Raw genomic sequence first — 27,183 nt, forward strand, 5'->3', positions numbered from 1 at the left:
TGTTTCTCTGCTCCCCCTCTTCCTTTAGAGGGGATTAGGTTAATCTGGTCGCTTGTGTCTTGTAATTTAGAGGGATTAGGTGAGTATTCACTTGCCCCCAGCTTGCTGAAAAGGTGGTGGGTGACAAGGAAGAGCCAGGCACTTCTGGAGCCCACTCAGAGCATCCTCCTCTTCCACCACGCAGGCAGATCTGGAGGGAGCCTGCACCATCCCCCTGGGCATCGCCCCAGCAATCTGCCATCACACCCCAGGGAGCACGGGCAGGGGAAGGACGAGGGACCAGTTAGCACATGAGGAAGGAAGAGCCACCAACCCTCTCCAAAACGCCTGCTGGCCTGCCACCCTGTCCTTGCGTGGGGTGATGTCACACGGGGACCCGGCTGGCGTCACAGCCCATCGTCACACTGGTGATGCCCACCCTCAACATCATGCCTCTCCGGGGGTGGAACTGAGGGGGACATGGATGTCCCTGCCCCTTATCACAGGAGGATTCACCACCATCACCCCTCGTGGCCTGGGAGGGAAGGACTGTGCCACCCCCGAACAGCAGAGCCGACCCTCCGAGAGCAGAGCCCAGCTCCGAGCCCAGGCGAGAACCACAGCATCCACAAACCACAGCCTGTTAGGATGCACAGTGCCAAAGAATTAATTATCAAACTTTGACTAAATGAACTCATTAGCATCCCAGAGGAGGGGAGCAGTGCCCTTGGAAGATGTTATTAGGGAGGTGGTGTAATTGTGCCACGCTTGTTGGAAGGATTCACCCTCCTCCCTGGAAAGCCAAGATGCAATTCCCACTGTCCCCTGCCATCCTCACCCAGCACCGGCCCGTGCTTTCTCCAGGCACCTCATTTTCCTCCTTTGTCTGTCTGTCCCTTATCTATGAGGAGTTAGGAGGGATCAGAGCAGGGGTCATCCTTTCTTGCCCATCCCCTGCCAGGCACAATCAGCCTCTTCCCATCTGTATTTCTCATCGTTTAATTGCTGCCTAGCCTGAAGCTGGCTCTCCTTACTGGCACGTGGCTCTCCACCCCCAGTGCCTGGAAAAACCTCTCTGTCCCTCCGTGGAGAGGGACTGGGACGAGTCTCCATCCCATGGGTGAGACGGGTGGAGAGGACAAGCCACCAGCATCCCTGCCCTGCCCCAAAGATAAAAGACCGGCTGTGCCGATAGCAAGATCCATGGTTGGGAGCTCACCAGGAGGAAAGCTTTCCATTTCCTTTTTTTGAAGCAGCATTTTTTCGCTCCCGTTTGCGGAGCGCTTTCAAGCCAGGCTGTTTGCTTTCAAACTGGAGTGAACTTTTCCCCCCACCTGCCCCAACAGAGGAGACTATTCACAGCCCAGCTCCGCACAGCTGGAAACCAGGAGTGGGTTATTTGCTGAAGGTGGGGACAAACCACCTTTTAGTTGCAGAGCCAGGGATGCTGTAGATGTCCAGCAGCTGCAAAAGACAGCAGGCAGGGCTGGACATAAAACTTGCATCCATTTGGCAGTGACCTGCTGTTGGGACAGGGCAGGGGACAGCACGTGGCCTCCCTCTGCCAGAATCCCACCCGCCTGCCCCGCTCCGAAGCCTCTTGGTGACAACAGGTTGAACAGGGGACAGCAGGGTGTTCTTGTGGCTAAAATGCCAAGTGTCTCCTGGGCTGTTAGCAAGGAGAGATCTCTCCAGCTTCTGCTTGGAGACCCCACCTGGGGCATACTGGGTCCAGTTTGGGGCTCTACAGTCTAGGACAGACAACTGGAGCTTAGCAAGATGGAGCAGAGGACACAGGAGAAGGTGGCTTTGCCCAGCAAAGCGGGACCCCGTTGCTGTTGACAGCTACGAGAGGGAGTGCAGAGAAGATGATGCCAGACCCTGCCCAGAGGAGCACAGCGACAGGGCAAGGTGCAACCCTAAAAGTTTCAGTGGGATGTCAGGGATTTTTTTCATCCACCGTGAGGGTTGCTGAGCGGAACCAGGGGGGTTGTGCCCTCTCCATCCTTGGATCTGCTCAGCTGGACAAGGCCTGGAGCACCCACGTGCCGGGCAGGGGACTCGGCCCGGCCACCTCCACAGGTCCCTTCCCACCCAACCGCGCTCCGGCTCTCCGTTACCATCGGCTCCTCCTCACGGCTCTCGCTCGAGTCCTCGGCTTTCCTCCGCCGTGCCGATGCCGCGGCTGCTGCCGGCCGCCTGGCAGGATCGGTCACCTCCCCCAGCCTCTCGCCATCTGCGGGGGGAGCAGAAGGAGGAGTGAGACCACAGCCACCGCCCCCATCCTCCCCACCCCAACACCCCTCCTCGTTTGGGGACACCCCCTCGCCCCAGGACAGGGAAGGGCATGTGCTGCCATCACCGCTGCTCCCAGTGGGGAGGGACATGGCGGGGGGGGGCTCTGGCTGCGATTCTGCTCGTTACATCTGTACTAAGCATCTTGCAGCAGCTCATCAGCATCAGGTTTAATTACCCCCCCCCACTGCAGCTCAGCTCGCAGCCCTTTCTGGAAGAGGCGGCTGGGTAAGCTGCTGTGGGATCTCCTCCCCATCCACCCTGGGGGGCACATCCCTGCCCCTCCGGTCCCCAGCACTCCCAGAGCATCCCACAGCTCTGCCCAGAGCACACTGGCTCTGAGCCCCCCCCCAGACGCATTGTCCCCAAGCTCATCCTTCCGCCCCGCAGCACCACGCTGAAGGCACCACGACAAAGCCCTCACTAACAGCCCCATCACAGGCAACTTCGTTACCGTGTGGTGCATTAATTATCCTGAACCTACAGACTCCCCTCTGCAGCTCACACCCATCTTCCTCGGGCTGCAAGGGAGGGTTTACTTGAAACTGCCCTTACTTCCCATCATTAAAATAACCAAATTCCCCCAAAATAACGGTACAGATTTGGAAAATGTATTAGTATTCGAAAGGGGGGGGGGAAGGTGTGCACATCCCTTTTCTCTGCCACAGCAGACGGGTGCCACTGAACTTTTCAGACAGGCACCCCAAATCCCGGTGGGACGGAGGGAGCTTATGGTTGAATCACCACTTCTCTGGGCTCTGCACTTCAAACTGGCACCCGGGGAAGCTCAGCGCGATGCTCAGAGAGGCGGGTGCCCAAGAGCCACAGCTGCCAGCACCCGTGGGTGCCCCCCCCCGCAGCCCGGGGTGCCCCCGGAGCCCCCCGCCGCACCCCTCCCATGCCATTAGCATTCCGGCAGCCACGCACCCGGCGTCTCCTTGGAGATGGCAGCACAACTCCCATCCCCACCGCAGGGACAGGAAATTCAGCTCTAAAGCCCCTTCTTCTGCTCTCAGCCATTCTTCAGCCCCTGGCAGCTCCAGCGCTCTCCTGGCAGCTCCCTGCCTCCCTCCTCCCCCTCTGCCCATCTTCATCCCCGTGGCAGGTTCTTGGGAGGAGCGGTACCCCACCCAGCGTTCTCCCTTCAGCTCCTCCGCTCTCATCGACCCCCAGCACCCCTCGGGGTGCTCCCACCAGTGCAGGAGGTGGAAATAAAGCCAATCCTCGCTACACCGAGCCTGCAGAAGCTGCTGCTCTGGCATGGCATTATTTCCCCCCCCCCCCCGATCTGCAGATCAGTCACGGGCGTGAGGAGTGAAATGCTCCCGGGGGACCTGCCAGGGGAGGGGATGCAGCAGCCAGCTCCGCTGCATCCACAGGGCATCTCCCCCGGCCTTGGAGGAGATGATCCTGTCTCCGCTGGGTCGTGCTGGCTCGGCACCCATTTGTGAGGTGAGCTGGGGGTGCCACGCTGCAGGCCCTGGCCCCAGGACGGGCTAACCCCCCCGGACGGGTCCCTGTGGCCAGCATCAGCCCAGGCTGAGCCCACGGGGGGTGGCTGGATGTGGTCACCCCCCTTCGCTCAGCCCTTTTCGCTTCCCTCCGGGTACCGCACCCGGGTTTGGGCCCCTGCTACAAGGCACTGGGTAAACTGGAGACAGATTATTTGATTAAATTGGATCAAAGAGGGGAAAAAACACTTGTTTCCCCGGGAAGGCTCCATCCTTGGAGGTTCTCAAGACCCAACACCATAAGTCCCCACCTGCTCTCCATCCCCATTGCCCAGCTCCATCCTTGCCAGGGACCCCCTCGAGCTCAAGCAACTCCTCTCAGCCACCATAAAGGAGCAGGACAGAGCTTGTGCTCCTGACTTTGGTTTGCATCTAGATTAAATGCCACTGCTGCTCTGACCGGGTTTAAGTAATACCAAGGCTCAAAAAACCTGTGTGCCTTCAGCAAAACCCTCTCTCTTCTTGGTGGGGAGGCAAGTGCTCGCTCCAAGAGGCACCTACATCCCGGGAGGAAGGAAACCGCCAGCAAAGCCCCGGGAAAAGGCTTCCAGGCTTCTGCACCAATGTTTACTCCCTCCGCAATTTAAATATAGGATAGCAAAGTCAAGGACAGCCTTAGCCAAGCACCCAAATGCTAATCAGCCTGTGTGCGATCTGGAAATAAATGTCCCCCCTTGATAAGGGGAGAGAAAGGCCAGCACTTTGTACTAACAAGCACCACTTTGCTCCCCACCCTCCCCAGAAAAAAAATGAGCCCCTTTGGTCTGAACCTCACCCCTATGAGAAGGTGGTACAAGGAGAGGAGGAGGAAGACAGCAGTGCTGGGAAGAAGGAGGGTTTTGGTTCCTTCCTACACATCCTCCCAGCACGGCCGGTAAGCCGGGCCCAGCCCAGCTGCTCCCCCAGCACCCTGCAGGGACGCACAGCCAGCGCTGCCTCGCCGATTAGTTCTGCTAACCTGCCTCTTTCCCCTTCTCAAGGGCCGCATAAAGGCGGGGAGCTGGGGGTGGGAGGCTGGGAGGAGGTCTGCAGGATGAGCAGGGGACCTGCTCGCTCGGGGGGATGCTCGGCAGGGATGCATTAAGAGCTCTTCCCCCAGCGAGCATGGGAGCAACGCTGATGCTCCCAGAGCAGCTGAAGGAGGGGTCAGAAGATGCACACGCCACGGCACCAGCCACCTCTGAGCCACGGCAGCCTCCAGACAACGAGCCAGGGCCAGGAGCGGTGCTCAGGACAAGACCACGGGCGACAAGGGACCAAGGACCAACCCCAGCACACGGCACCGGGGCCAGGGCAGTGCCTCCCCGGGAGACAAGGGTTATCCCAGCCACATAACCCCCGTGCCACCCCCCCGCCGGGAAGCACAGAGGCCCTTTCACACAGCAAACCCCTGCCCCCCCCCCCCCCTCCTCCTCGGCTGACGCCATGCAGCTCGTTCACCCTGAACACAGCCCCTTTCTTCGGTTGGGTTTCGGAGCTGGGATTTCTCCTGCAGCTTTCTGGACCCTTTCCAAACCCTCCAACGTGGCTAGAGATGCCCCTCACGCTTCCTCCTGCATCTCCTAATTGCTTCTAATGAGTCTCCCCCCTCCACAGTCGCTTGCCACAAGCTCGCTCCGCTCTTACCCACACCCACGGATAAATCCAGAGACAGCCCAGCGAGCCGAGCCGCCTCGGCACGGGTTGGGGGAAGCTCACAGGAGCATCTGCAAAAGGAGCAGGGCTGGGATGCCCAAAATCCCCAGCTCCTGCCCTCCAGCTGGATGCTTAGCCCCAAGCAGCTCCGGTTGCTCAATGGGAAGGGGCTCACGGGGAGACGTCGGGTGGGACGGGCTGGGCTGGTCACAGGCACCCAGGTACGGAACGGACAGAGCCACCGGAGAGAAACCGCTGGGATGGGACCGTGGTTGGGCAATGCCTTGGCACACTCTGCCCGGCTCCAGCTCTGGCCACGGCTCTGCTCCCCCATCCCAGAGGTGCCCACGGATGAAAACCCCTGCGCGGCAGGCGAGGACTCTTCGGGGACAGGGAGCATCAGCTCGGCAGTGGGGACGGGGCTGGAGGAGGTGGCAGCACCGCCCAGGACCTCACAGCATCCTCCCATCTGACACGGGTGTGGGGTCAGAGCCCGACCCTGCTTCGCTCCGGTGTCCTGGGGAGCGATGCTGAGCCCCTGGGGCTTCCAGGGTGAGACTTCTTCCTCTGGGAGAAGCCTCCAGCACAGCACCAGTTCCAGGCCCTTGGGACCCTTCCTTCTCTTTTCCCCCTACAAGAGACCCCGAAGGGGCACGTGGTTCAGCCAGCGAGAGGAGAAACAATGCCCCCCCCTCCCCAGCACCAAGTTCTCAAGCACATCATCAGGGCGAGATCTGGGGCATGGTCCCTGCACTTTTCCAACCCCTTTCCCCCCGAGCTGATGCTTCATCAGGAGCCACATCCCACTGAAATACAACCCTCTGCGGGGCTGCACAGCCCCTGCCTGCCCCACACCTCCCTCTCCAAACCCGGCTGCTGCAAAGCTCCCAGCCCCTCCAAAGCCCTGATAAAGATGCAGGTGAGCTGGTCAGAACCAGAGAGGACTGGAAAAATTAGGATATTCAAGCAAAAAAATTAATGTCTAGGTAAAACCCCCAAAAATTTTGTGCTGAAAAATAAAAAAAAAAGGCATTTAAGCTGCCAATTGGAAGTGCCCCATGGGGCCTCCTGGGAGCCGTGGTTTGGTTTGCCAGGCCCTGTGTCTCCTGCGAGGGTCTGACACCTGGGCCACCCCCCCTTAGCAGGACGGTCCCTGCGGTTCCTCACCAGCTACCACGACGAGCAAACCGTGAGCGGAGCGATGGAAAAGGAGATGGATGGATTTAGCTCAGTGCTCCAAGAAATGTCCCCCTGGGTTACCATCTGCTCTTCTGACTTCCCATTCCTGCAGGAAAATCTACGCTGGATGGGAGATACCAAAACAAGCCAGAGCTGCCGCCAGCCCAGCTGCGAGCAGCCTCGCCTCCGTCCATCCCTGAAATGCCGGTGGACTGGGCTGCAACAGGTTGCCAAAACCATCTAGGTGTGTTCAGAGCTGCACCTTAACCTGGATCCCTACCTCCTGGTAAAGAGATGAACTGGGAAGCAGCACGAGAGATGGGAAAAGGCAAGGAGAAACCCAACCGGAGCTCGGAGCATCCCCCCAGACACCAAGCCGTCGTTTAAACCAGAGCTGGAGGTGGGTTTTACTACTCATAGAAACACCAGCCTGGGATTTGCTGCTCTCCTCAGCATCCCAGCGCTGCTCCCCAGCACATCCCGAAGCTGAGGGATGGGTGACAGGGGTGAGACATGGGATGAGTGCCAGTCCCGGGCTGCCCACCTCGAGGGATAACTCCATCTCACGTTGCACCCCCCAGCGACGCGGGGCAGCTCTCCCTTTTTGGCGTGGGGAAGAAGCCTGCCAGAGCAGCCAGCTCTGACGCTCAAAAAAAAAAAAAAAAAAAAAAAATCAGGTAAAGCCTTTGGAGGCTGGAAAACACAAAGGCCTGGGTTAATTCCCACTGTCAGCTGCTGCAGGAGACCTTGGGACCAAGCCAGGAGATTGCCAAGGGACCTTCATGGGCACATGCTGCTACCTCACCTTCCTCGGAGGATACAACTGCAAGAGGAAAGTCCCAGGAGGAGCTGGGACTGGATGGATGCCCTGCATCTCCATGCCATGAGGAAGCATGGCTCAGGAACATGCTGGAAAGACCAGGACAAACCTGTGAAGTTGGGATGCTGAGCACCCCAAGTCTGAGCTGATGTCTTTTGAAGTCCTCCACCCAAGCAAGGTTCTGTGCATGTCCTGGCTGCTCCCAACAGCTGAACTTCTGCGGGATGCTTTTGAGCTCCCCAAATCCAGAGGGATGGGAGAGGGACAAAGCTTCTCCAGCATCCAGTCTGGCTATTCCGAGCCCATCTGCACAGCTGGGAAACACCACAAGGCTTCTGTAAGGAAACCCTTACCCATCCAGACCACCGCGTCCACCCTTTCTCCCCATGGAAAGAGAGACCTCAAACCCTACCAAACCAATCAGCCCACAAAGAAAGTGGAGGGGGGGAAAAACAGCCCTGCTCTTGGGAAAAGCATGGTGGTGGAAAGAGAGGGGACAGGGCCTCACTCACAGTGGCACGTGAGGCTACGACTGTGCCGAAGGGAAGCACCAAGCCCACAGCGAGATGCGGTACCCGTGTTGGGGGAATGCCAGTGAAAGAGGGATGAAGGCAGCGACTTGGGCCAGAAGATGCACTGAGGATGTGGCAAGTGGGCAAGCAGCTCCGGGAGGACCATCATCCGAGCATCTGGTGTGGGTTCAGGGAACAGAAAAGAAGGGAAGTCTGACTCTGACACCGTCCCAGGGCCAGGAACAGGGCAGCTGGGGGGAGCAGGGCTCTGCCCAGCAAGAAGAGACATCGGATCTGTAGCTGCAAAAGCGACGGGGTTAAATGGGGGTTTACACCCCCAGGGGGAATTCAGGCTGACCTCTCCCCACCTTCACATGGGGACATGACCCCAGTGACCAGTAACAAATCAATCACAAAGCACATCAGGACCAGCAGCAGAGCGATGTCCCCAGGGGAGCCCACCTCCACAGCAGCCAGCAGAAAGGAGAAGTGCCCTCCCCAGGGCTCTGGTGCCCAGCCTCGGACGGAGCCCGGAGAGCTGCTAACGCTCCTGCTTTCCCCTGCAATGTGAACGGAAGCATCTCTCTGGCCATGCAGGACCGCCCCACGCCCCAGCACATCCTCCCAGGATGCTGCCATGGGGCAGAAAAGCAACCCCATCCCTCGGGGCTGAACCCCCAAGGGCTGAACGGGGACACCCTGCTGTGACTCGGAGGAGGAAGCGGAATGAGCAGTGACATGATGCGAGGTGACATTTAGACCCAGACACAGCTGCAGCAAAGGTGGCAGTGTTGGCATTTTTATTAAACCCACCAGTTTAATTACCAACAGCCCAGTGCTCTCCGGCACGGACACAGCCGCCAGAGAAGAGAAGCAAGAGCTGCTTCTTTGGGAGGGCCCCCCAATCCCTGCTGTGCATCATGAGCACCCCCAGATCTGCCCCACCTTCTCCCAGCTCACACCTCACCATTGGCCCCCAGTCTCTATCTGCCCCGGCAGCGTTTTATTTTGCACCAGCTCCAAATGGAGCCGGAGCGGCTCCATCCGAACCATGCACCCACCCCTGCACCCCCTCCCCGGACAGGGATGATGCTCACTCACGGCCCTTGGCACACAGATTTCACTTCCTGAGACACAACCTCTGGAGAAGGTTACTCATTGCCTGTGATGTGCCGGGAATCAGGCAGAATTCATTCCATCCTAAAAATATTTCAGCCTCCAACCCCCACGCTGCCCTGCAGACAGCCCCAGGGGGGGTTCACCATTTCACCTGCCAGCTTTCCAACCTGCTTCAGCCAGCATCTCGTTATCTCCACCAGCCCTGGGTGCTTTCAACCTTTTCCTTATCTTCAATTTGGCAGAAAATTCGGCTGAGCACTACCCCTTTGCAGAGACCCCCTGAAATCCTCCTGTGCCTTGCACTTGGGCGGTCCCTGCCAGCTCCCGCTCATCTCCTCACCCAGCTGAAATCCTGTGGTCCTGGCATTGCCAAGGCAACCAGCCACCCATACCTAGTGGGGCTGCTCACCCCCTCCCAAAGGGTAGCTCCGGAGAGGCCCGGCCGCAGGGAAGGGATGGAGAGGAAGGATAAAGCTCCCCAAACACCAATGCAAAGAGCTCGTGGTGCTCAGGAAAAGCCCGTACTGTGGGGCATGGAAAGCATTCTGCCCTTCCCGAGCACCTCCAGCCGTTCAGCAGCTACTTCTTCAGAGCAGCATTATAAGGTTTTCCTAATAAAAAGCCAACATCCCTGCCCTGGCCCTCACAGCCGTCACCTCTGGGACAGGGGAAGCCAAAGGTGATGGCAGCAGCCGAGACGCGTGTCACCCACTCAGCTGCCGTTTTGGGTGACCCCCACGGCACCCCCAGCACAGTCCCAGCATCACGTCACCGTGGCCGGTCCCGGCACGCCAGGACCCACCCGCTCCTCACCCCTGCCCCGCTCCCCCCATCACCTCTTTGATGCCAAACCCAGGAGCACAGAGAGGGCCGTGACCGTGGGCGTGCAGCCGGCACCCGGAGGGGGACGCGCTCTCCCCCCGCATCCCTCCGAGACACCTCCAAATCCCCCGGGGATGCCGTGCGGGATGAGCAGAGCCACGGGTCCCCCCGTGCCCTCTCCAGGATGCTCCGAAAGCTGCTCAACTCCATCACAGCACAGCGAGGCCGGAGGAGAGATGCTGTGGAGCCGAGGGACCCGCCGCCCCAGCGCTCGGCCAGCCGGGCTTTCCAGAGGCCCCTTCCAAAGGGATCTGCCTTTTTCCCAGACACAGAGGCGGCGACCGGTGACCTCGGAGCACTGCAGAGCATCAACAGCCCTGCGGTTAAAGGAGACTTCAAAAGAAGCCCCAAGAGGAGGAAAACAGCATAGGAAATTAATTGACAGCAAATGTCCACATTAAAGGGGATGGAGAATATTTTTTATGAGGTTGTTTTATGTCTTTTTTTTTTTTTATGTCTTAAAAAGGACTTAAGCTGCCAGGACTTGGAATAGCCTCCATGGCTGAGGAACAATGAAGGGACAGAATGCTTCGCTCTCTTCTGTCATCATTGAGATCCGGCAGGACCTGCTGACCCATTCCTGGATGGACACACACGTGCTGAAACCATCCCCTCTGCCCCAGGCTTCTGCAGAGACCAGAGCAAGAAGCACGCCCACAGCACTGCTTCCCTGGGGAGGGACCGCGCAGCTCCTGGGAGGGCGAAGCATCCCCAGAAATAAAGTCACATCCCTGCTCCTGCCATCGCACGCTCAGCACCAGAAATCCTGGGGTTTCCCCAGGGATCTGCTCCTACCCCGCACCTGAATATTTCGGGCAGGGGGAGCAGGACCCAGGGCCAGGGTCATAAAGCCCTTTTCCCCGGGTATGGGTCAGATCCGGCTCACCCCATGCCCTGCCTCGCTGGTCACAAGCACTGGCTCCGGCACTGAGCTCTCCGCAGCCGAGCACAGGTCAGGGTCCCCACACAGTCACTCCAGCCCATCATGACCCTGGGGACTGATGGCCAGAACAGGGACAGGATCAGGCCCAGGCCCCCTGCCCCGTCCCACTGCTGGGGTACAGCACAGCCAGCCCTTAGCCCCCCCAAACCAGCAGCGAGCAGAGCTGCAGCAACCAGCAGCAGGAAGGCAGAGTTAAGGATAAATTATCGTGGCATAACCTATTTGTTTTCACTTCACTATCAATACCTGCAATTCCCCACCTCCTCTGGCTACAAGGGACTATTTTGGGGACCCCCCTCCAACACCAAGGAGACCAGGTCACGGCCAGGCTGAGGAGAGGTGCCGCCACAGTGTAGTCCAAAGCCAGTCATGCCTTTGAATACCCAAATTTTTGCCTTTGAACAACCGAAAATAGGCACGTGTCAAATTTTTCCCATACTTCTCCCCCATCACCTGCCAAAAAGCCCTGCGATGCCCACAGCCCCCCCCCTCCCCAGCCAAAGGACAGGGCTCACTTGTCCTTCCGTCCACCCGCCTCCTGTTCCATCCGGCTCGCTCTTGGCAGGTCCGGCGCGGTGACAAAGAGCTGATTCAGGGGAGCGGGGCACCTGAGAGGAGCAGGGCAAGGAGCCCAGGGCAAACCGGGCCACAGCCCGCCGAGGAAGATGCGGGCTGCAGGGCTTCCCAGCCAGAGAAACGGCCCCAATAACACCAAAACCAGCCCCTTCCCCTGCCCCGTATCTCCCTTTTCAGCAGCAGGGATGGGATCAGCTTTCCCCAGCACAGGGGGTGTCCATCCAGGGAAAGCAGCCTTTTCTAGCAGGGATAGAGAGCAGCGCGATGCCAAGAGAAAGAAAAGCAGCACCCAGCCTCCTCGCAAGGCCCGCTGGCCTTCCTCTTCAAAGGGCTCTTTCTCATCCTCTTCGCTACCTGCTCCCAGCATCCCTGCCAAAAGGAATGAAACCCACCGCAGCTTGCGGCGTTTCAGCCTCCCAATTAAAATCAAAGGATACATGGCGACCACTCTGCCCAAGAGAGACGCGTTGTCCCCTGCAGTTCAGGAGAAACGCTGCTGCGCATCATCCCCAACCTCCTCCCTCCTCCTCCTCCTCCTCCTCTCCCTGCGTGTGAGACCCCGAAGGACAGGTCCCTGGGGAGGGATGGATGAGGCTCTGCAGGCAGCGATGGGCTGAGCCGAACAAAGAGCCCCCAGCCCACCCCTGCCCCTGGCTCAGAGCATTTGGAGGAGCCGTGGGGTGTCCCCTGCTCCCGCAGCCCAGACCCGGGCAGTGCCGCGTCCTGCGGGTACCAAGGGGCCCAGCCAGGTTTTCCTCCCCAGCCAGCTCCACTTTAGCTGTGAACTGGCTTCCTCCTCCTCCAGCACACATCCTGCGCTCCCCCTCTTCACCAAACCCTCCCAAAACCTGGCTCCCAGCACCAGCAATACCCCCACATGCTAAATCCCTGCCCGGCCGAGACAGCTGCCTGGATGGCAGGACCGGCCCCACACCCCTGCTAAGAGCCATTTGAGATTTTTACTGTATTTTTTTTTTCCCTTTTTCTTTTTCTTTCTTCTTTTTTTCCTTTCCACCTGGCACGCTGCATTTCCACCCCATTGACTCGGAGCGGTTTCCAGCCGGGAGAACACCGTAATGGCCTCATTATTTCAGATGAGGAATCTGTGTGTTCAATTAGGCAGAGAAGGGTAATTATCTACTTGTAGAAGATAAGAAAAAGGGGGGTTATTTTATCAGGGACATAGAACCAGCACAATTCCCAGCCAAGTCCCTGGATGCTCCAGCTCGATGTGGGACCATTGGCTGGGCCAAGGGGACACGGGTACCCCCCAGATAATCCCCCCTTCACTGTGCTCCCCAACACACAACAACCCCACTGCCACCACTTGGCCCAGTCCTCCCCACCCTTACACCCCTCCAAGCTGCCTAAAACCCCATGCTCTGCCCCTTCAGCCTCCAGAAGGTACCTCTGCTGGGTGACACTTAATTTAATGAGTAATTAATTTTTTTTTTTTTTTTTTTTTTTTTTTTTTTTTTTTTACACATCCTCTGCCAGGTGACACAAGAGTCCTGCATCCTCCCCAGCCAGGGAGGAGGGTGCCCCCCATCCCTAAGGGATCTGGGACCATCACACCCCAGAGCTCCCATGGCTCGGGGAGGAGGAAGGAAACACAGGAGCCAGGAGGGCACGGTGACCCCCCCTCCCACTTGCTCGCCCCAGCCCAGGGACACCCACTAAGCCCCGGAGAATATCGCATACCAGCTGCTTTCCACCAAGGACACAAAGCACACCAGTGGCTGTGCTCCACCACGGGCTGGGGGGTGTCTCCTGCAAAAACTGGGAGATGGAGAAGGGCAAAGCCCATCCCCACCACGGTGGGACCTCATGGCCACAGGCAGGAAGCTTTTCCCCCCCAGCATGGAGGGAAGGCAGCTTCCCCACGAGCAAGGTGAAGGGGGGAAACATCTCTGGGTAGAGGGGGGCTGCCCCAGCACCCTCCTCCAGCACAGCTCTGCCTTCAGCTCTCCCCACAGCTCATCCCCAAACCCTTCCCTCTCTCCCCAAACTCTTGCACCAAGCTTCTTCTTGATTTTTTCCTTTGATATATATATATATATATATTTTTTTTTTTACTCTATTCAATATTTTTCCAATTAAGACTGCTCCCTGGCTCTCCCACTCCAGCTCTCTGCCAAGTTGCAGCAGCAGGACTAGGGTCCATCTATGTGTTCCCGAATCCCTCCCACAGCCTCCACCCAACCCCTCTCCATCACTACGCTTCCAAAAAGGCTCAGCAACACCTCGACTCCAGCTTTGTTACACCTTCGCCCCGGCTGTAGGCACTGGTTGGAAAACCCCAGTGGGAGGAACATCATCTCCCTTGAGTCTGGTCCCAAACCGCAGAGAGGGGCACGACCCAGCCCAGGTGAGGTCCAGCCACCCCTGGGTAGCACCCACCTCGCCGCACCCCGGCCACAAAAGATGCCCGTGCTCCCCATGGCATGGGAAAATCCCAACCCCATCGCCGGACCAGCAGAAGACACAGCCAGAGCATCGTCCTTGCCCGGCACCTCCCAAGCCACAATCCCCCCACACTATCCCCATCTCTTTCCCCACCTCCCACAGACCCCCCCTCTCCCCCAAAGCCACGTGCCGATGGTTCCCCCGCTGCTAGAGCAAACCCCACAGCCCCCCCCCTCAGAGCATCCTGATGCAGGGCACGTAGGGAGGAGGAGAGGGAGAGGAGGAATAGGCATCCATCATGTTCGGCACCCAAAACACACACCCAGGGAAGGCACCGGCACGCAGGCATCGCCCTGTGCACCCTCCCCAGGGGAAGCCATGGAGAAAAACCTTGTCTGGCCCTCACACCACTGCACCCCCGCACCCGGGGGGACCCCGAGCCACAGATTTCACAGGCAGCCAGCCGTGGGGCCAGCGATCCCACACCACCTCCCCCCCGCCCGAGGCTGCCAGTCCTGAAAGAGGAAGGACTCTGCCCTCCTTAACACCAGGATAATTGCGGAGACACGGGGCAGCCGCTTGCGGTTAGACTTCTGTAACTTGTGGCTTTTCCATTAAGCACGATCCTGCAGCGGAGTGAAGAAAACAAGCGGCGCAGCCTCCCCATAACCCCTCCTTTGAGGCGATGCACAAGCAGCCTCATTTCCTGCTGCTCTTATTAGCATTATCCCGATTTCACCATAAGGCCCAAAAATTTGCAGGATCATGCTGCTGCTATGGTTGGAAACTTTGGGTTTGCCAGCTGAGAGGCTTCACTGGCCTCCAGAACTGCTCTGACCCACGCAGGAAAGCCATTTCTTGCCTAAATAAGCACTCGCTCTCATTTCTTTCTATTTTTTCAGAACAAAAACCGCTAAGCAAGCTCAGTCTGACCAGAAACGTTACAGCTCAAGTTTCACCAGGCAAACATTTTGCGTAGTTTTATACACACACACACACACCCCGAGCAGCCCAACAGGGTCTGCAAGGGTAAAGCCGGGAACAAGTGACCCCGAAGCCAAACCGGAGGGCGAGGGCTGGCACCTGCCCCTCCAGACTAGCCCCGCTGGAGCATCCCGGGGTGGCAGCCGAGGGCTGGGGGAGGACAGAGATTTTTCCGACAGAGAAGCACGGGCTGGGAAAGCGTTGGGAAAGGATGGGAGGGCTGGGGTTCGCCCCTTCCAGGCAGCGACGGGTGGCTATAAATGGCCTTCTTTGTCATCGCAGCCAAATCGGCGGGCGGAAAAATGAGGACGGAGCCGCTCGCGGTGGGGGGATGGAAAACCCGCGGCCGGTTTGGGGTCCCTCCTGGGTCTTCCCTGATCACCCCAGTCCCTGAAGGGGCAACGTCGGGGCGGGTCCCGCTCTCCCCAAACCCGCCGGAGCCACGCAGGATGGAAACAGACGCTGGGGTGGGGGTGTGGGGAGCCCCGCCACTGCGGGCGCTGGGTAGGGGGGGGATGCTCCGCGGAGGGCACCCACCACCCTTTGAGGGGGGACCCCAAACCCCACCGAGGCCTCGCACCGGCGGATGACAAGGTGTCGCGGGGGCCCCCCGGTGCTGTCGCCGGTTGGGGGGCTGTCGCCTGCCTCCCCCCCGCGTTACCTCTGCCGTAGGTGAACGGGAGGCGCAGGGCGCGGCCCTGGCGCACCAGGCTGATGTGGAGGTAGGTGAACCAGACGGCGAAGGTGAGCAGCACCAGCAGCAGCAGCAGCTTCAGCTGCTTCCGGAGCTTCTTCACCGGGAGCCGCGGCATCCTGCCGCCCGCATCGCCGCCGCTGCCGTCCCCCCCACCGCCGCCGGCCTAGCCCCGGCCCATCGGGCCCCCCGCCCGCCCAGCCCGCTCGCTCCGGGCCGGCCGCGAGGGCAGCGGGGCGGCTCGGCGCGGTGGCCCCCGCCCGCCCGGCGCATCGCCGCCGCCCCGGCACCGGCGGGTGGGGGAATGAATGAGCGGGGCCGCGGCGGGACCGGGGCGGGGGGGGGGGGTGCGGCCCCGCCCTGGACACGCCCCCTCGGTCCGAACGACGCCACCGTCCGCCAATCGCGAAGCGCCCGGCGCCGGCCCGCCGCCAATGGGTGCCCGGCGGGGGCGGAGCCCGCGGAGGCGCCGCGCGTCTCCACGCCAACGGGCCGGCATCCCCGCGGGAGAGCCCATGAGAGGGGGGTGGGGGGAGGGGGAGCACGGCCGTACCCCTCCGTTGCTGTCCCCGTCGCGGAGCGGCGACGGGGCGAGAGGAGAAGGGCTCGCCGTGCCGCGGGAGCCGGCGGAGCTGCGGGAAAGATGACGGGGGCCTCTGCGGGGCCGCCCCCTCCCCCCACCACCACCCTTCCCCCCCCTCGGCGGGGATGGTATGTCCCCGCGCGGCCGCGGCAGGGGCTGCGGGGCCAGACCGGTCCGCGGGGTGGGGGCGGGATCCCCCTCACTGATGCGAGGATCCCCCCGATCCCCCTCGCTGGGTGCAGGGATCCCCTGGGAACGAGTGCAGGCATCCCCTGGGGATGGGTGCAGGGATCCCCCCGATCCCCCTCGCTGGGTGCAGGGATCCCCTGGGAACGGGTGCAGGGGATCCCGTGGCGGTCGAGGCCGCTCCTGCCAGCAGGGCCATCTGGAAGCACAAGAGCTGTAGCTCGCCCTGTGTAAAACCTAAACATAATTAACACTAAGACTTAATTAAGCTGACAGCGCCCAAGGCCTTGAAGGAGCTGCTCACCAGGCTGCTCCTTGGGGCCAGGGGTGCTCAGCCAGGCTGAGACCGGCCACAACTCATTTCACCAATGCACAGGCTGGTTTTTCCCTCTGCAGCGCAGCAACGAAAACATCAGGTTTGTTTTTTCCTCCTTTCCTGCTCCACAAGTTGAGGCAGCAGCTCCTCCTTGCTGCGGCTCAGGGCTGGGACAAAAACACAAGAGAAATCAGTTATTAGAGAAAAAATTACATTCACAGCTAGGAAAACTAGAGGGCACCAATGCTCTGGTTTGCGCTTCCCTGTACTCAGTTCCTGTAAGGATGTGGAAGGTTAATTAACCCATAATTACGGCAAATTTAGACAAACGGGGCAAGGGGGCAGGGAAAAGCAGCAGATGGGGACGGTTGGTCCTTGTTAGGAAGTGAACCTGCACTGGGCCCTTCAGTGGACTGGGGCGGCTGGGGGCTTGCAGGGCTGCCCCTGCCGGGAGGAGGAGGAGGCCGGGATGAAGGGCATCTCTGCACAGGGCTCTCCCAACAGATGTGGAAGATGCATATCTGGGGAAACTCAGCCGTTATTTCCACCATTTTTTGCACCCCTCCAGCAAAGGGAGCGGAGAGCCGCAGGTCGGGGCACAGCTAGTTGCACAACTTTCATCCAGGGGACCCAATTTCAGCCTCTTCCCACCCCAGCAGCAACCCGGGGGGGGGGCCCAGGAGGTTTGGGAACATTGGCTGGAAATTCCGAAAAATTTGTGACTGGCCCGTGCTGGCCAAGGAGAGAGGCTGGGACACAATGAATTACAAGAGCAAATATTCACGCCCATGAGGAGTCCCAGCCCAACTGGGGCACTCTGAGAGTGCCTTCACACAGGGTTCTGACACTGTTCAGGTGCCAGGCAGCGACTAATCACTAGCACCCGTCCAACCAATCACTAGTTGCAGTCAGACTTTGTTTCTGGCCCCTCCACCACATCTTGGAAGTGCTGACCGGCATCTGAGATCAGCCCAGGGATCAACAGACAAACAGCGAGAAGGCTGCGAAACTAGAGTTGCTTTGCAAAGTCCTTTTCTCCAGGGCTGGGCTGTCCTTTCCTTTGGTTTATTTAAGCATGAACAACCCCAGAGCTGCCAGTAAAATTTTATTACTTCCTTATATTACTGTGTATAATGTGACTTAAGATGTATTAACAAAGTCATACTATAAAGGTTGGTTGGTACAACAGTTAGGGAGCTGGCACGGCGCTTTTCACGGGTCCCAAGTGATGTCCCCAACAAGTGGCACCTTCTGGCCTTACCACATCTTTGTGGGGGACGGAGTCGGAGCCAGGCTGGGGTCCCCCCACAAGAGCAGGGTTTTTTCCTGGGCCCTGTGAAGAGCTGCCTTAGAGGTGATGGCGCTGGCAGGGACGAGCTCACAGCCAGTGACAGCCGGTCCCGGAGCTGCCCGAAGCCGCTCTCGCCCCCAGCAGTGGGATTTCGGGGATTTCCAGGCAGGCACAAGCCCGAGCCCTTCGCACGACATCCGGCCTCCCCGCGCCAGCGATGCACTGGGCCCTGCCTTGACAGGATTTCTGGGAATTAACCCCCCTCCAAAAAATGAAGGGAGCGGTGATCCTTGCTGTGCCAAAGGGACGATAATCCCGGCCAGGGCTGCTTCTGCCAAAAGCCTTTCTTCTCGGTGGAGCAAGAAACTTTAGGGGCCACGAAGTTTCTTCCCATCGGCCTCAGCTGCTTGCACCCAAAACCCAAATTGAGGGGAGTGGGGAGCTGGGGTTCCCAGTGCCCCAGTGCTGGGGTTCCCTCCCCTCTTTCAGGGAAGGGAAGGAGGGTTCCAGTGCCACATGGTGGGGACCTTACTTAGGGCTTCTTTGCCAAGCATCCCGAAACACTTGCCGTTGACCTCAGGCAGCCACCCTGGGAGGGGAGAAAGAAAGGGACAAGGAAAGAAGGGGGCAAAGAAAAAGGTGGCAAAGAAAAAGGGAGTAGAGGGGGGCAAAGAAAAAAGGGACAAAGAAAAGAGGGGCAAAGAAAAGGGAGGGAAAGACAAAGGGGACAAAGAAAAGGGGGCAAAGGGAGGCAAAGAAAAAGGGGAAAAAGAAAAGGGGGGCAAAGAAAAGTGACGCAAAGAAGAAAGAGGCAAAGGGAGGCAAAGAAAATGGGACAAAGAAAAGGGAGGCAAAGAAAAAGGGGGCAAAGAAGAGGCGAAGGAAAGCGGGGGAGAAGAAGGGGACGAGCGGGGAGCTCCCTCGCCGCGCAGGGAGAGGGCGGGGAGCTTCTCCTCCCCTGGCCGCGGGGGGGTCGGGGGTCCCGGACGGGGCGGCCCCGTCCCGCCCCGCCCCGTCCTCGGTCTCGGGGAAACGAAAGCGGCGCGGGGTGCCCTCCCCCGCCCCCGCCACAGCCCCGATGGAGCGGTCGCGGTCGCTGGGGCCGGCGCTGCCGCCCTACGAGCCGCTGGCAGAGGGGATGGACATGGAGGGGCTGCCGCGGAGCACCGTGGTGCCGGTGGAGCCGCCGCCGCCGCCGCCCCCCCGCGACCACCTCGTCTGGTCCGTCTGCACCACGCTGTACGCCAACGTCTGCTGCCTGGGCTTCTTGGCGCTCGTCTTCTCCGTGAAGGTGGGGGGGGTCCCGCTGGGGAGGGGGGGGCGGGGACCCCACTGAGCCCAGGGCGACCCATGGAGCCCCCAGAGTCGGGGAGTCCCGTGGACCCCGCAGAGCCCCCATCCCGGGGTGCCCCATGGACCCCAGAGAGCCCCCATGGAGCTCCCAGAGCCCCCAACCCCAGGGAGACCCACAGACCACATAGAGCCCTCTTGGACCCCACAGACCCCCCCACCCTTGGGTGCCCCATGGCCCCCAGAGAGCTCCCCCCATGGAGTCCCCAGCCCCAGGGAGACTTGTGAACCCCAGAGAGCCCCCGTGGACCCCAGAGAGCTCCCCCCATGGAGTCCCCAGCCCCAGGGGGACTTGTGAACCCCAGAGAGCCCCCGTGGACCCCAGAGAGCCCCCAGAGAGCTCCCAGAGCCCCCAACCCCAGGGAGACCCACAGACCACATAGAGCCCCCATGGAGCCCCCAAAGTTGAGGAGTCCTGTGGACCCCGCAGAGCCCCCACCCCAGGGTGCCCTATGGACCCCAGAGAGCCCCTATGGAGCCCCCAGCCCTAGGGAGACCTGTGGACCCCAGAGAGCCCCCCACCCTGGGGTGCCCCATGGACCTCAGAGAGGGCCCATGGACCCCACAGACCCCCCCACCCTTGAATGCCCCATGGACCCCAGAGAGCTCCCCTCATCGAGTCTCCAGCCCCAGGGAGACTTGTGGACCCCAGAGAGCCCCCATGGACGCCAGAGAGCCCCCATGGAGCTCCCAGAGCCCCCAGCCCCAGAGAGACCCACAGACCACATAGAGCCCCCAGCCCCAGGAAGACCCATGGACCCCACAGAGCCCCAACCCTGGCACGCCCAAAGCACTCCACAGAGACCCCCAGCCAAGAGCCCTGTGGACCCCACAGAGCCCCCAACCCCAGGTAGCACCATGGACCTTAAAGCCCCAAACCTGAGGGTGCCCAGTGGACCCCACAAAGCCCCTACTCCATGGCCCCCTGGCCCTGGCTGGAAGCTCTGAAGAAGGCCGGGATTTTGGGGCAGTGGGTGCTGCTGGCACCCCAGGGTAATCCTGGTGTTTTGGGGGGTTCAGCCCAGTGTGGCAGCTCAGGCTTGCACAGCCCCTCCGATATATCCCACCCAGCTGCAGCCCGGAGCCCCCCAAGGCATCTCTCCTCCCCTGGCTCCCCCCAACCCCACTAACTCTCCCCTCTGCCTCCCCCCAGTCCAGGGACCGCAAAGTCCTCGGCGACTACAGCGGGGCGCTCAGCTACGGCTCCACCGCCAAGTACCTGAACATCACCGCTCTGCTGATCAACATCTTCCTCATCATCATCCTCATCGCCCTGATCGCTAGCGGCACCATCATCGTGGCGAACTACTTCAACCAGGAGCACATGTCCTTCCTCAGCCCCACTTAGCCCTTCCCTTGCTCTGTGGGCAGAGCATCCCCCCCCCTCTCCCCCCCTCTCATCTGCTAGGAGCCCCCGTCACCCCTCGGAGCAGGGGGGTTCTCCATGCGGCCCCCCCAGAGCCCGCTGGGGTCCTGTCCCACTTTCCTCGCTGCTCAGAGCCACTACAAAGCCCTCTCTGATGGCCACCCTTGGCATCCCTGGCAGGGGCTGGAGACCCCTCTCCTCTGGCAGCAGCTGAGCACCCAAAAACTGTCTGGAAAAGAGCACGCTGTTCTGTTTGCCACTTCGCTCTGACTTTGTAGCCCCAAGTGCCTCTAAGAATAATGCTAAGGAGAAGCACCTTGTTTGGAAAAAAAAAAAAAAAAAAAAGATTCAAATAAAGGTTTCTTTTGCTTTTGCCCCTGGCTCGGTTTCATTTTGTCAGAGGGTGGTTCAGGGTTGTCGTCCCCCCCCCCCCAGTTTGGCTGGCTGAGAAACAGAGTCCACCCTCGGGACGCGCCTGGAGAGGGAAATTGTCCCTCGGCACAGTGACATTGTAATAAAAAGGGCTAAACCATAGACCTCGAACCAAAGTGAACCTCCCGACCAGCATCATATCAGCATGAAATATGACCAGGGGAACAACCCCTGAAAACTGTAAATAAAGAGCAGAAACTTGTAAACTTAAGCCCGGAATTAAAGAAAAAAACCAGGAACTCCTTGGATGCGGCTGGGATCCTGGCCAGATCCGGACGTGTCCGAGCGAGAAGAGCCAGTCCACCAGATGTTTCCGTGCATTTTGTCACACAGATTTATAGGTTGGTTTGTTAAACAGTATAAAAGCCGGACCCTCTCACAGCGACGACAAAGACCTCACCTACGAGCGGACGCCCTGCGTAGGGCTTCCCAATCGCCGGGAGAGGCTCTCCGGTCCTTCGCTGTGACGGGGCTCCCCAGCTGAAGCACGGATCTGGCTGATGGTGAAGTATGAGGGCAGTTGGTGATGTATCCTTCTTAATCACTATAGCTAGCTTTATGGAGTAATGCTTAGGCGCATTACCTTGCTAATCCTTTCTGCTGCTGTAAACTTAAGTAAAATAAGCCTATTTCTTTAACTCGGGGTCTCCATCCTTTGTGTTGTCACCGTCAATTGGCAAAACAGATTTGGTGCCACAGACAGGATCAGAACAAAATGTCTCTTTTTAAATCTAAACGTAACAAATCAGCTCTGTCAGAAATTCCCAGATGGGAAGACCTTCTCTATAGTTCGCTGGTTCTCGAGTGGGCTAAGGTCGGAAGACTGTGCGAACAATGGGGAAGTCAGTTGAAAGAAGCCGAACCACTGGATGTATTAAAATGCATCCAAAAATTGTCTATGAAAAAAGGAAAAGAAATTGGGGGTTCAGGAAGATGGGGATGGATTTTGCTAGCAGCATATCAGAAACAGCACCAAGAGAAAGAACAATTGTTGTTAGAACCCTCCCACATGGAGCAACAAGTGTGTGATTTGCAGAATCAAATTGTTACATTACAGTGCCAGATCAAGCTGCTTGCCAACAAGTTGGACACTTATCAGACTGTAGCTGAAAGAGCTGCAGTATGGGTTGCACAGTGTAAGAAAAGAAGGGGATGAGTAAATAATAGGAAAGTGCATTTTGTGATCACAGAAGCAGGAGTACAATGGGATCCTGATAAGAGGGATGGAGATATTTGGGATTCTACGGATTCTGATGAGGCTGGTTCCTCCGATGAACTTGTGGATATGAAACCAGTGTGGAGACGGAAAGTAGAATTACATACCAATGAGCAACAAGTAAGGAAGGATGTGATAGAGAATTATACTCAGCATGAAGTAAAATACATCATTGAAAGATTTAAACAGAGGCTGGGGGGACCCCTACTCTCTTGGATGGTGCGTTTGCACGATCAGGGAGCAGCAGGGGTAACCCTACATCCAGGGGACTCTAAGAAGCTTTTAGTCTTGAGTTTGGACTCCTTTGTGCAAGTTGCATTCCGAAATAATCCTCAGGATACAAATTTGTTAGCCTTGGCTGCCCAGGGATGCAATAATAAATACCCCACAGAGAATGACTGGCCAGGTGGGGAACGTCCATGGTATACTCTGCGAGATTGTATTCAGCGGATGAAGGAGGAAGGGATGAAGTTGTCAATCTATATGGGAGACCCTGACTCGATGATGCGAACTGCCTTGTCTGTCTCTCATAGGATCTGATTGATTAAAACTGCCCTGCCGGCATACAAAAATGTAATCGTGACTCTCTTGTTTAATGAGACAGGAAATCCCATTGAGGAGGCGATTGAAAAATACAGCAGGTAGGTGACCTTGGAGAATGGGGTCCCCGAGGAAGTGCAGGAGATCAAGATACTCAAGACAGCCCTAAAGGCAGTAAGAAGAAAATTTCTTGCAAGGAGATGTTTACGGCTTTATTAAAAGATGGCAAGTCTCGTGAAAAAAATGACAGTGTTCCTCCTAATGAGCTGTGGCAAATATACAGAGAGGGCTGAATAGTCCTAGCAAGAAAGCAGAGAGTTCTAAAACTAAGAATCCAGGGGTAACTCAGGTTACAGCACCTCTCCCTGAGCCTCAGCGGGGCTCCACCTCTGCCCACGGTGGGCCCTCCGCGGGCAGATCGGTTGTTCCAGGGGAAAAGGAGGACTGAGAGTCGTATTCTGATTTAAACCCATGGAAGGAGATTAGGGAAATTGTTCCGCGTGCGATGGCCCCTTCCCGGGCCACTCCAGAGGCTGCAGGGTCAGATTTCCATGCATTGGAGTTGATCAGAATAAGTCAAAAACAGAGGAGCATTATCAACACCAGAACAGGAATTCAAATTCCTCCAGGACACTTTGGTTTAATAACTGCTCATTTGAGCCTAGCCTTGAAGGGTATTCATGTCATGGGAGGAGTGATCGATGCAGATTATTGAGGAGAAATTAAAGTAATCCTGTTAACCAATGATGAACAAGATTTGATTATTCATCCCCGTGACAGAATAGCACAATTATTGATATTGCCAGTTTTAGAAACAATTGTGAAAAAAGGGGATCCACCTCAAGTCACCACTGTTCGTGGATATAAAGGGTTTGGATCAACTAATTTTGATAATGGAGCTAAAGTATGGGTCCAAAGTTCAAGTGGACCTCCTGAGCCAGCTGAAGTAATAGCCACAGAAAAAGACAATACTGTTTTAATGATGAAGCCTGGACTGGAAAAATGAGAATATGTTCCTGCAACTAAGTGTTACCTGCAAGAATAACTGGATGTCTTAAGGTTTTACCTTTTAGGTTCTCCTAAAATGGATTTGCCTGTCTATCATCATAGTCCATTTGGGAAAGGCTTTTACCCCCGGATGGCCATTGGAAGGTCCACAGGAGACACCTTTTAGTTGGCGATGCAAAAACGCTACTGAGATAAGACAACAGAATGATTTCTGATGTGGAGTTAATTCTGCCTGTATCATAACCAATCTTACTTTCAGTACTCAGTATAGTGAAACATATGTTTTGGCGGCCTTCAGGACCAAAATCAAAATGGAGAGATCATGGATGTGCTTTTGTAACCTGTCCTGCAGATAATTTGAGTGTCACTACATCTAGTGACGTATCTATTATATGTTGTAACATTTCAGGTCAACCCAGTTCAAAAGATTTTTATAAATGCGTTAATCAAACAGATGGTCATGAGGTGAATGGTCATGCAATAACCATTCCCATGGAAGAAATAGAAACCCTAATATGCCGTAATAATTCAGTAATTCAAAATCGGTCACACTGGGGCAACTTTACTATGTTAAAATCTAAACCCTGTATTTCTGCTGATAATTTGTATCATGTTCCATCTACTTGCGTTCAAGTAGCTCAACAATATCAGAAGTATGCTATTCATTCAAACCCCCATTTGAACCAGAATATTGGTTGGCCCATTTGGAGGGAGACTATATCAACTCTAGGAATCGAACCCATAAATTAGATTTGTGTACGTCCACAGCAGATGGCATATTGTGTGGACAAAGCTCACAGCTGTATGAACCATGTTTATTGGGACACTCAGTGAATCTGTGTAAATGGCCAGTCTTGCCTAAAAGCTTTGATATGTTTGTAGAAATTAGTGATAAGCATGTTTGTGTAGTAACAGATAATAAAAATATTATAGGAGTGTATAATCTAACTACTCCATTTTCAGGGTGCCTCAGAAAAGTATTCTATCTATCTATCTATCTCATTTGGCATGGACAGATGTATACCTTTTATTCAAAGCATGGAGAACAACTAAACATGTATTGGCAACCCCAAAGCTTGGATCTTAATGGAATCAGCTTACCTCTGACTCCACTGAAAACCATCATGGAGCAATCACAACATTTGTGATGACACCTGGGATGACAAAATAAAACTCCATCAGACTCTGTGATACAGACCGTGATCACAAAGAATCAACTAATGTCATTAGCTAGCCAGATGGAAAAGGAGACTGCAAACCACTGGTGGGACATCTTTACTGGGTATTCACCAGTTGCCACCAAAATGTTGAATTTTTTAATACATCCTGGTATAATATTGTTAGTTATCATTATTATTATTACTTTATGTAATTGTTAGGTATTGTATTGTGTCAAACGGATAGAGCGAACGTATTGGGCTCTTCCAAAGGGATTGTGATCTTCACTCATAAGCCAAAGGACCGATTGAAATAAAAAAGGCTAAACCATAGGCCTGGAGCCAAAGCTGACTTCTGAGTGAACCTCCCGACCAGCATCATATCAGCATGAAATATGACCAGGGGAACAACCCCTGAAAACTGTAAGTAACAGGAGGGAACAATACCTTTTAAACTTAAACCAGGAATTAGGAAGGAAAGCAGGAACTCCTCGGACATGCCCAGATCCTGGCCAGATCCGGATGCGCCCGAGTGAGGCAAGTCAATCCACCAGATGTTTCCGTGCATTTTGTCACACAGATTTATAGGTTGGTTTGTTAAACAGTATAAAAGCCAGACCCTCTCACAGCGACGACAAAGACCTCACCTACGAGCGGACGCACTGCGTAGGGCTTCCCAATCGCCGGGAGAGGCTCTCCGGTCCTTCGCTGTGACGGGGCTCCCCAGCTGAAGCACGGATCTGGCTGATGGTGAAGTATGAGGGCAGTTGGTGATGTATCCTTCTTAATCACTATAGCTAGCTTTATGGAGTAATGATTAGGCGCATTACCTTGCTAATCCTTTCTGCTGCTGTAAACTCAAGTAAAATAAGCCTATTTCTTTAACTCGGGGTCTCCATCCTTTGTGTTGGCCCCATCAATTGGCAAAACAGTCACAGAGATGAGGCTCAAGGGTGCACCAGGCTCGGTCAACCTGGGTGCTCGTGGGGAGTCCATACAGCATGCAAAGAGCTTGTAAGGCTCCCCCCAGGGATCCGGGTAGCACCTCATCTTTGCTGGGGTGTCACCAGGAGCCCCCTCATCCTCACCGACTCTCAGGAGGGGCATAGGAGCAAGCAGTGCTGAGAGCAAGCTGGATTTTGGGGGGGAAAGGCCTGTCCAAAGGGTTTGAGCGGGATGAGTTTTAGTTATCACCAAGCAGCACTTACCCAGAATCAAGGGCTCTTCTGCCTCTCACCCTACCAGCAAGGGGGCTGGGGGGGACACAGCCCGGACAGCTGGCCCCCACCCACCCCAGGGACATCCCAAACCTTACGGTGTCACGTTCAGTATGTAAAGCTTGGGAAAGAAGAAGGAAGAGGGGGGACGCTCGGCATGATGGTGTTTGTCCTCCCACGTCACCATCACGCGTGACAGAGCCCGGCTGTCCTGGGAACGGCTGAACCGGCCTGCGATGGGAAGTGGGGAATTAATACCTTGTTTTGCTTTGCCTGCATGCGTGGCTTTACTTTACCCATCAAACTGTCCTTATCTCAGCCCACGAGTTTTCTCACTTTTACCCTTCTGATTCTCTCCCCCATCCTGCCAAGGGGGGGCTGAGTGAGCAGCTGGGGGGGCTGAGCTGCCAGCTGGGGTTAAACCACGACGACGAGCATCAAGCCCTCCTACCAGCCGCCCCCGCGCCGCGGTGTAAGGGCTGGCTGGGAAGCAGGAAAAAATCCTGCCTCTGGGGCTGCTGGCTTGTGGCACTTGGCCACCCAGCTCTGGCAGTGTCCGAAGTGACCCGAGCAAGACCTTGCAAAAAAAATCCTGTCTGAAGTCCACTTGACAGAGCTTCACGCATGCAGTTGGCCTGACTTCCCCTTTCCCCAGCTCGCTGGAAGCCTTCGTGCTCCTCGCCCTCAGCAGACTCTGGTCCTTGGGGCTGGGGCCCCTCAAGGATGCGAAAAAAAGCCTTTTTTTTTTCTCCTCTCCCCAAGAACATCAGACTCCTGCCAAGAAGCTGCACTCTTGAGTAAGATGTCAAAAATCCCGCCCGCAAAACACAACGGTTATTTGTTGCAGGATCCCTGGCACCGACCTCCTGGTGAATCATTTATTCCTCTGCTCCTTCCCGTAAGAGCAAACACGCACATGCTCCCACTTGCAAGCAGGGCTGCTCGCTGCCCTCCCGGCACGCAGGTCACCAACATGCCCGCCGGCA

At 57.0% G+C, this 27,183-nt stretch overlaps 2 protein-coding genes across 2 annotated transcripts in view; one reads left to right on the forward strand and one right to left on the reverse strand.

Moving 5' to 3' along the window:
- B4GALNT4 (beta-1,4-N-acetyl-galactosaminyltransferase 4) overlaps positions 1 to 15,793 on the reverse strand; it is a 28,565-nt gene extending 12,772 nt beyond the window's left edge. The window contains exons 1-2 of the mRNA XM_042785303.1: positions 15,503 to 15,793; positions 2,100 to 2,215 (exon numbers count right to left, since the gene is read on the reverse strand). Of these exons, the coding sequence (XP_042641237.1) occupies positions 2,100 to 2,215; positions 15,503 to 15,653 (267 nt within the window). The 5' untranslated portion in view covers positions 15,654 to 15,793. The remainder of the gene's footprint in view (positions 1 to 2,099; positions 2,216 to 15,502) is intronic.
- A 3,092-nt stretch (positions 15,794 to 18,885) lies between these two features.
- On the forward strand, positions 18,886 to 21,001 carry LOC122152591 (dispanin subfamily A member 2b-like). The gene is made up of 2 exons (XM_042785321.1): positions 18,886 to 19,202; positions 20,415 to 21,001. The coding sequence occupies exons 1-2, from the start codon at positions 18,990 to 18,992 to the stop codon at positions 20,607 to 20,609; spliced, it is 408 nt and encodes a 135-aa protein (XP_042641255.1). The 5' UTR covers positions 18,886 to 18,989; the 3' UTR covers positions 20,610 to 21,001.
- The last annotated feature ends 6,182 nt before the right edge of the window (positions 21,002 to 27,183 follow it).

Source organism: Tyto alba, unplaced genomic scaffold (genome assembly GCF_018691265.1).
Source record: "Tyto alba isolate M040663 unplaced genomic scaffold, T.alba_DEE_v4.0 Super-Scaffold_8, whole genome shotgun sequence".
Lineage (NCBI taxonomy): Eukaryota > Metazoa > Chordata > Aves > Strigiformes > Tytonidae > Tyto > Tyto alba.

Bases quoted from the DNA above. Each gene is read 5' to 3' on its own strand.
- LOC122152591 (XM_042785321.1), top strand. From the start codon at position 18,990: ATGGAGCGGTCGCGGTCGCTGGGGCCGGCGCTGCCGCCCTACGAGCCG. The intron at 19,203-20,414 runs GTGGGGGGGGTC...GCCTCCCCCCAG, and splicing joins CGCTCGTCTTCTCCGTGAAG to TCCAGGGACCGCAAAGTCCT.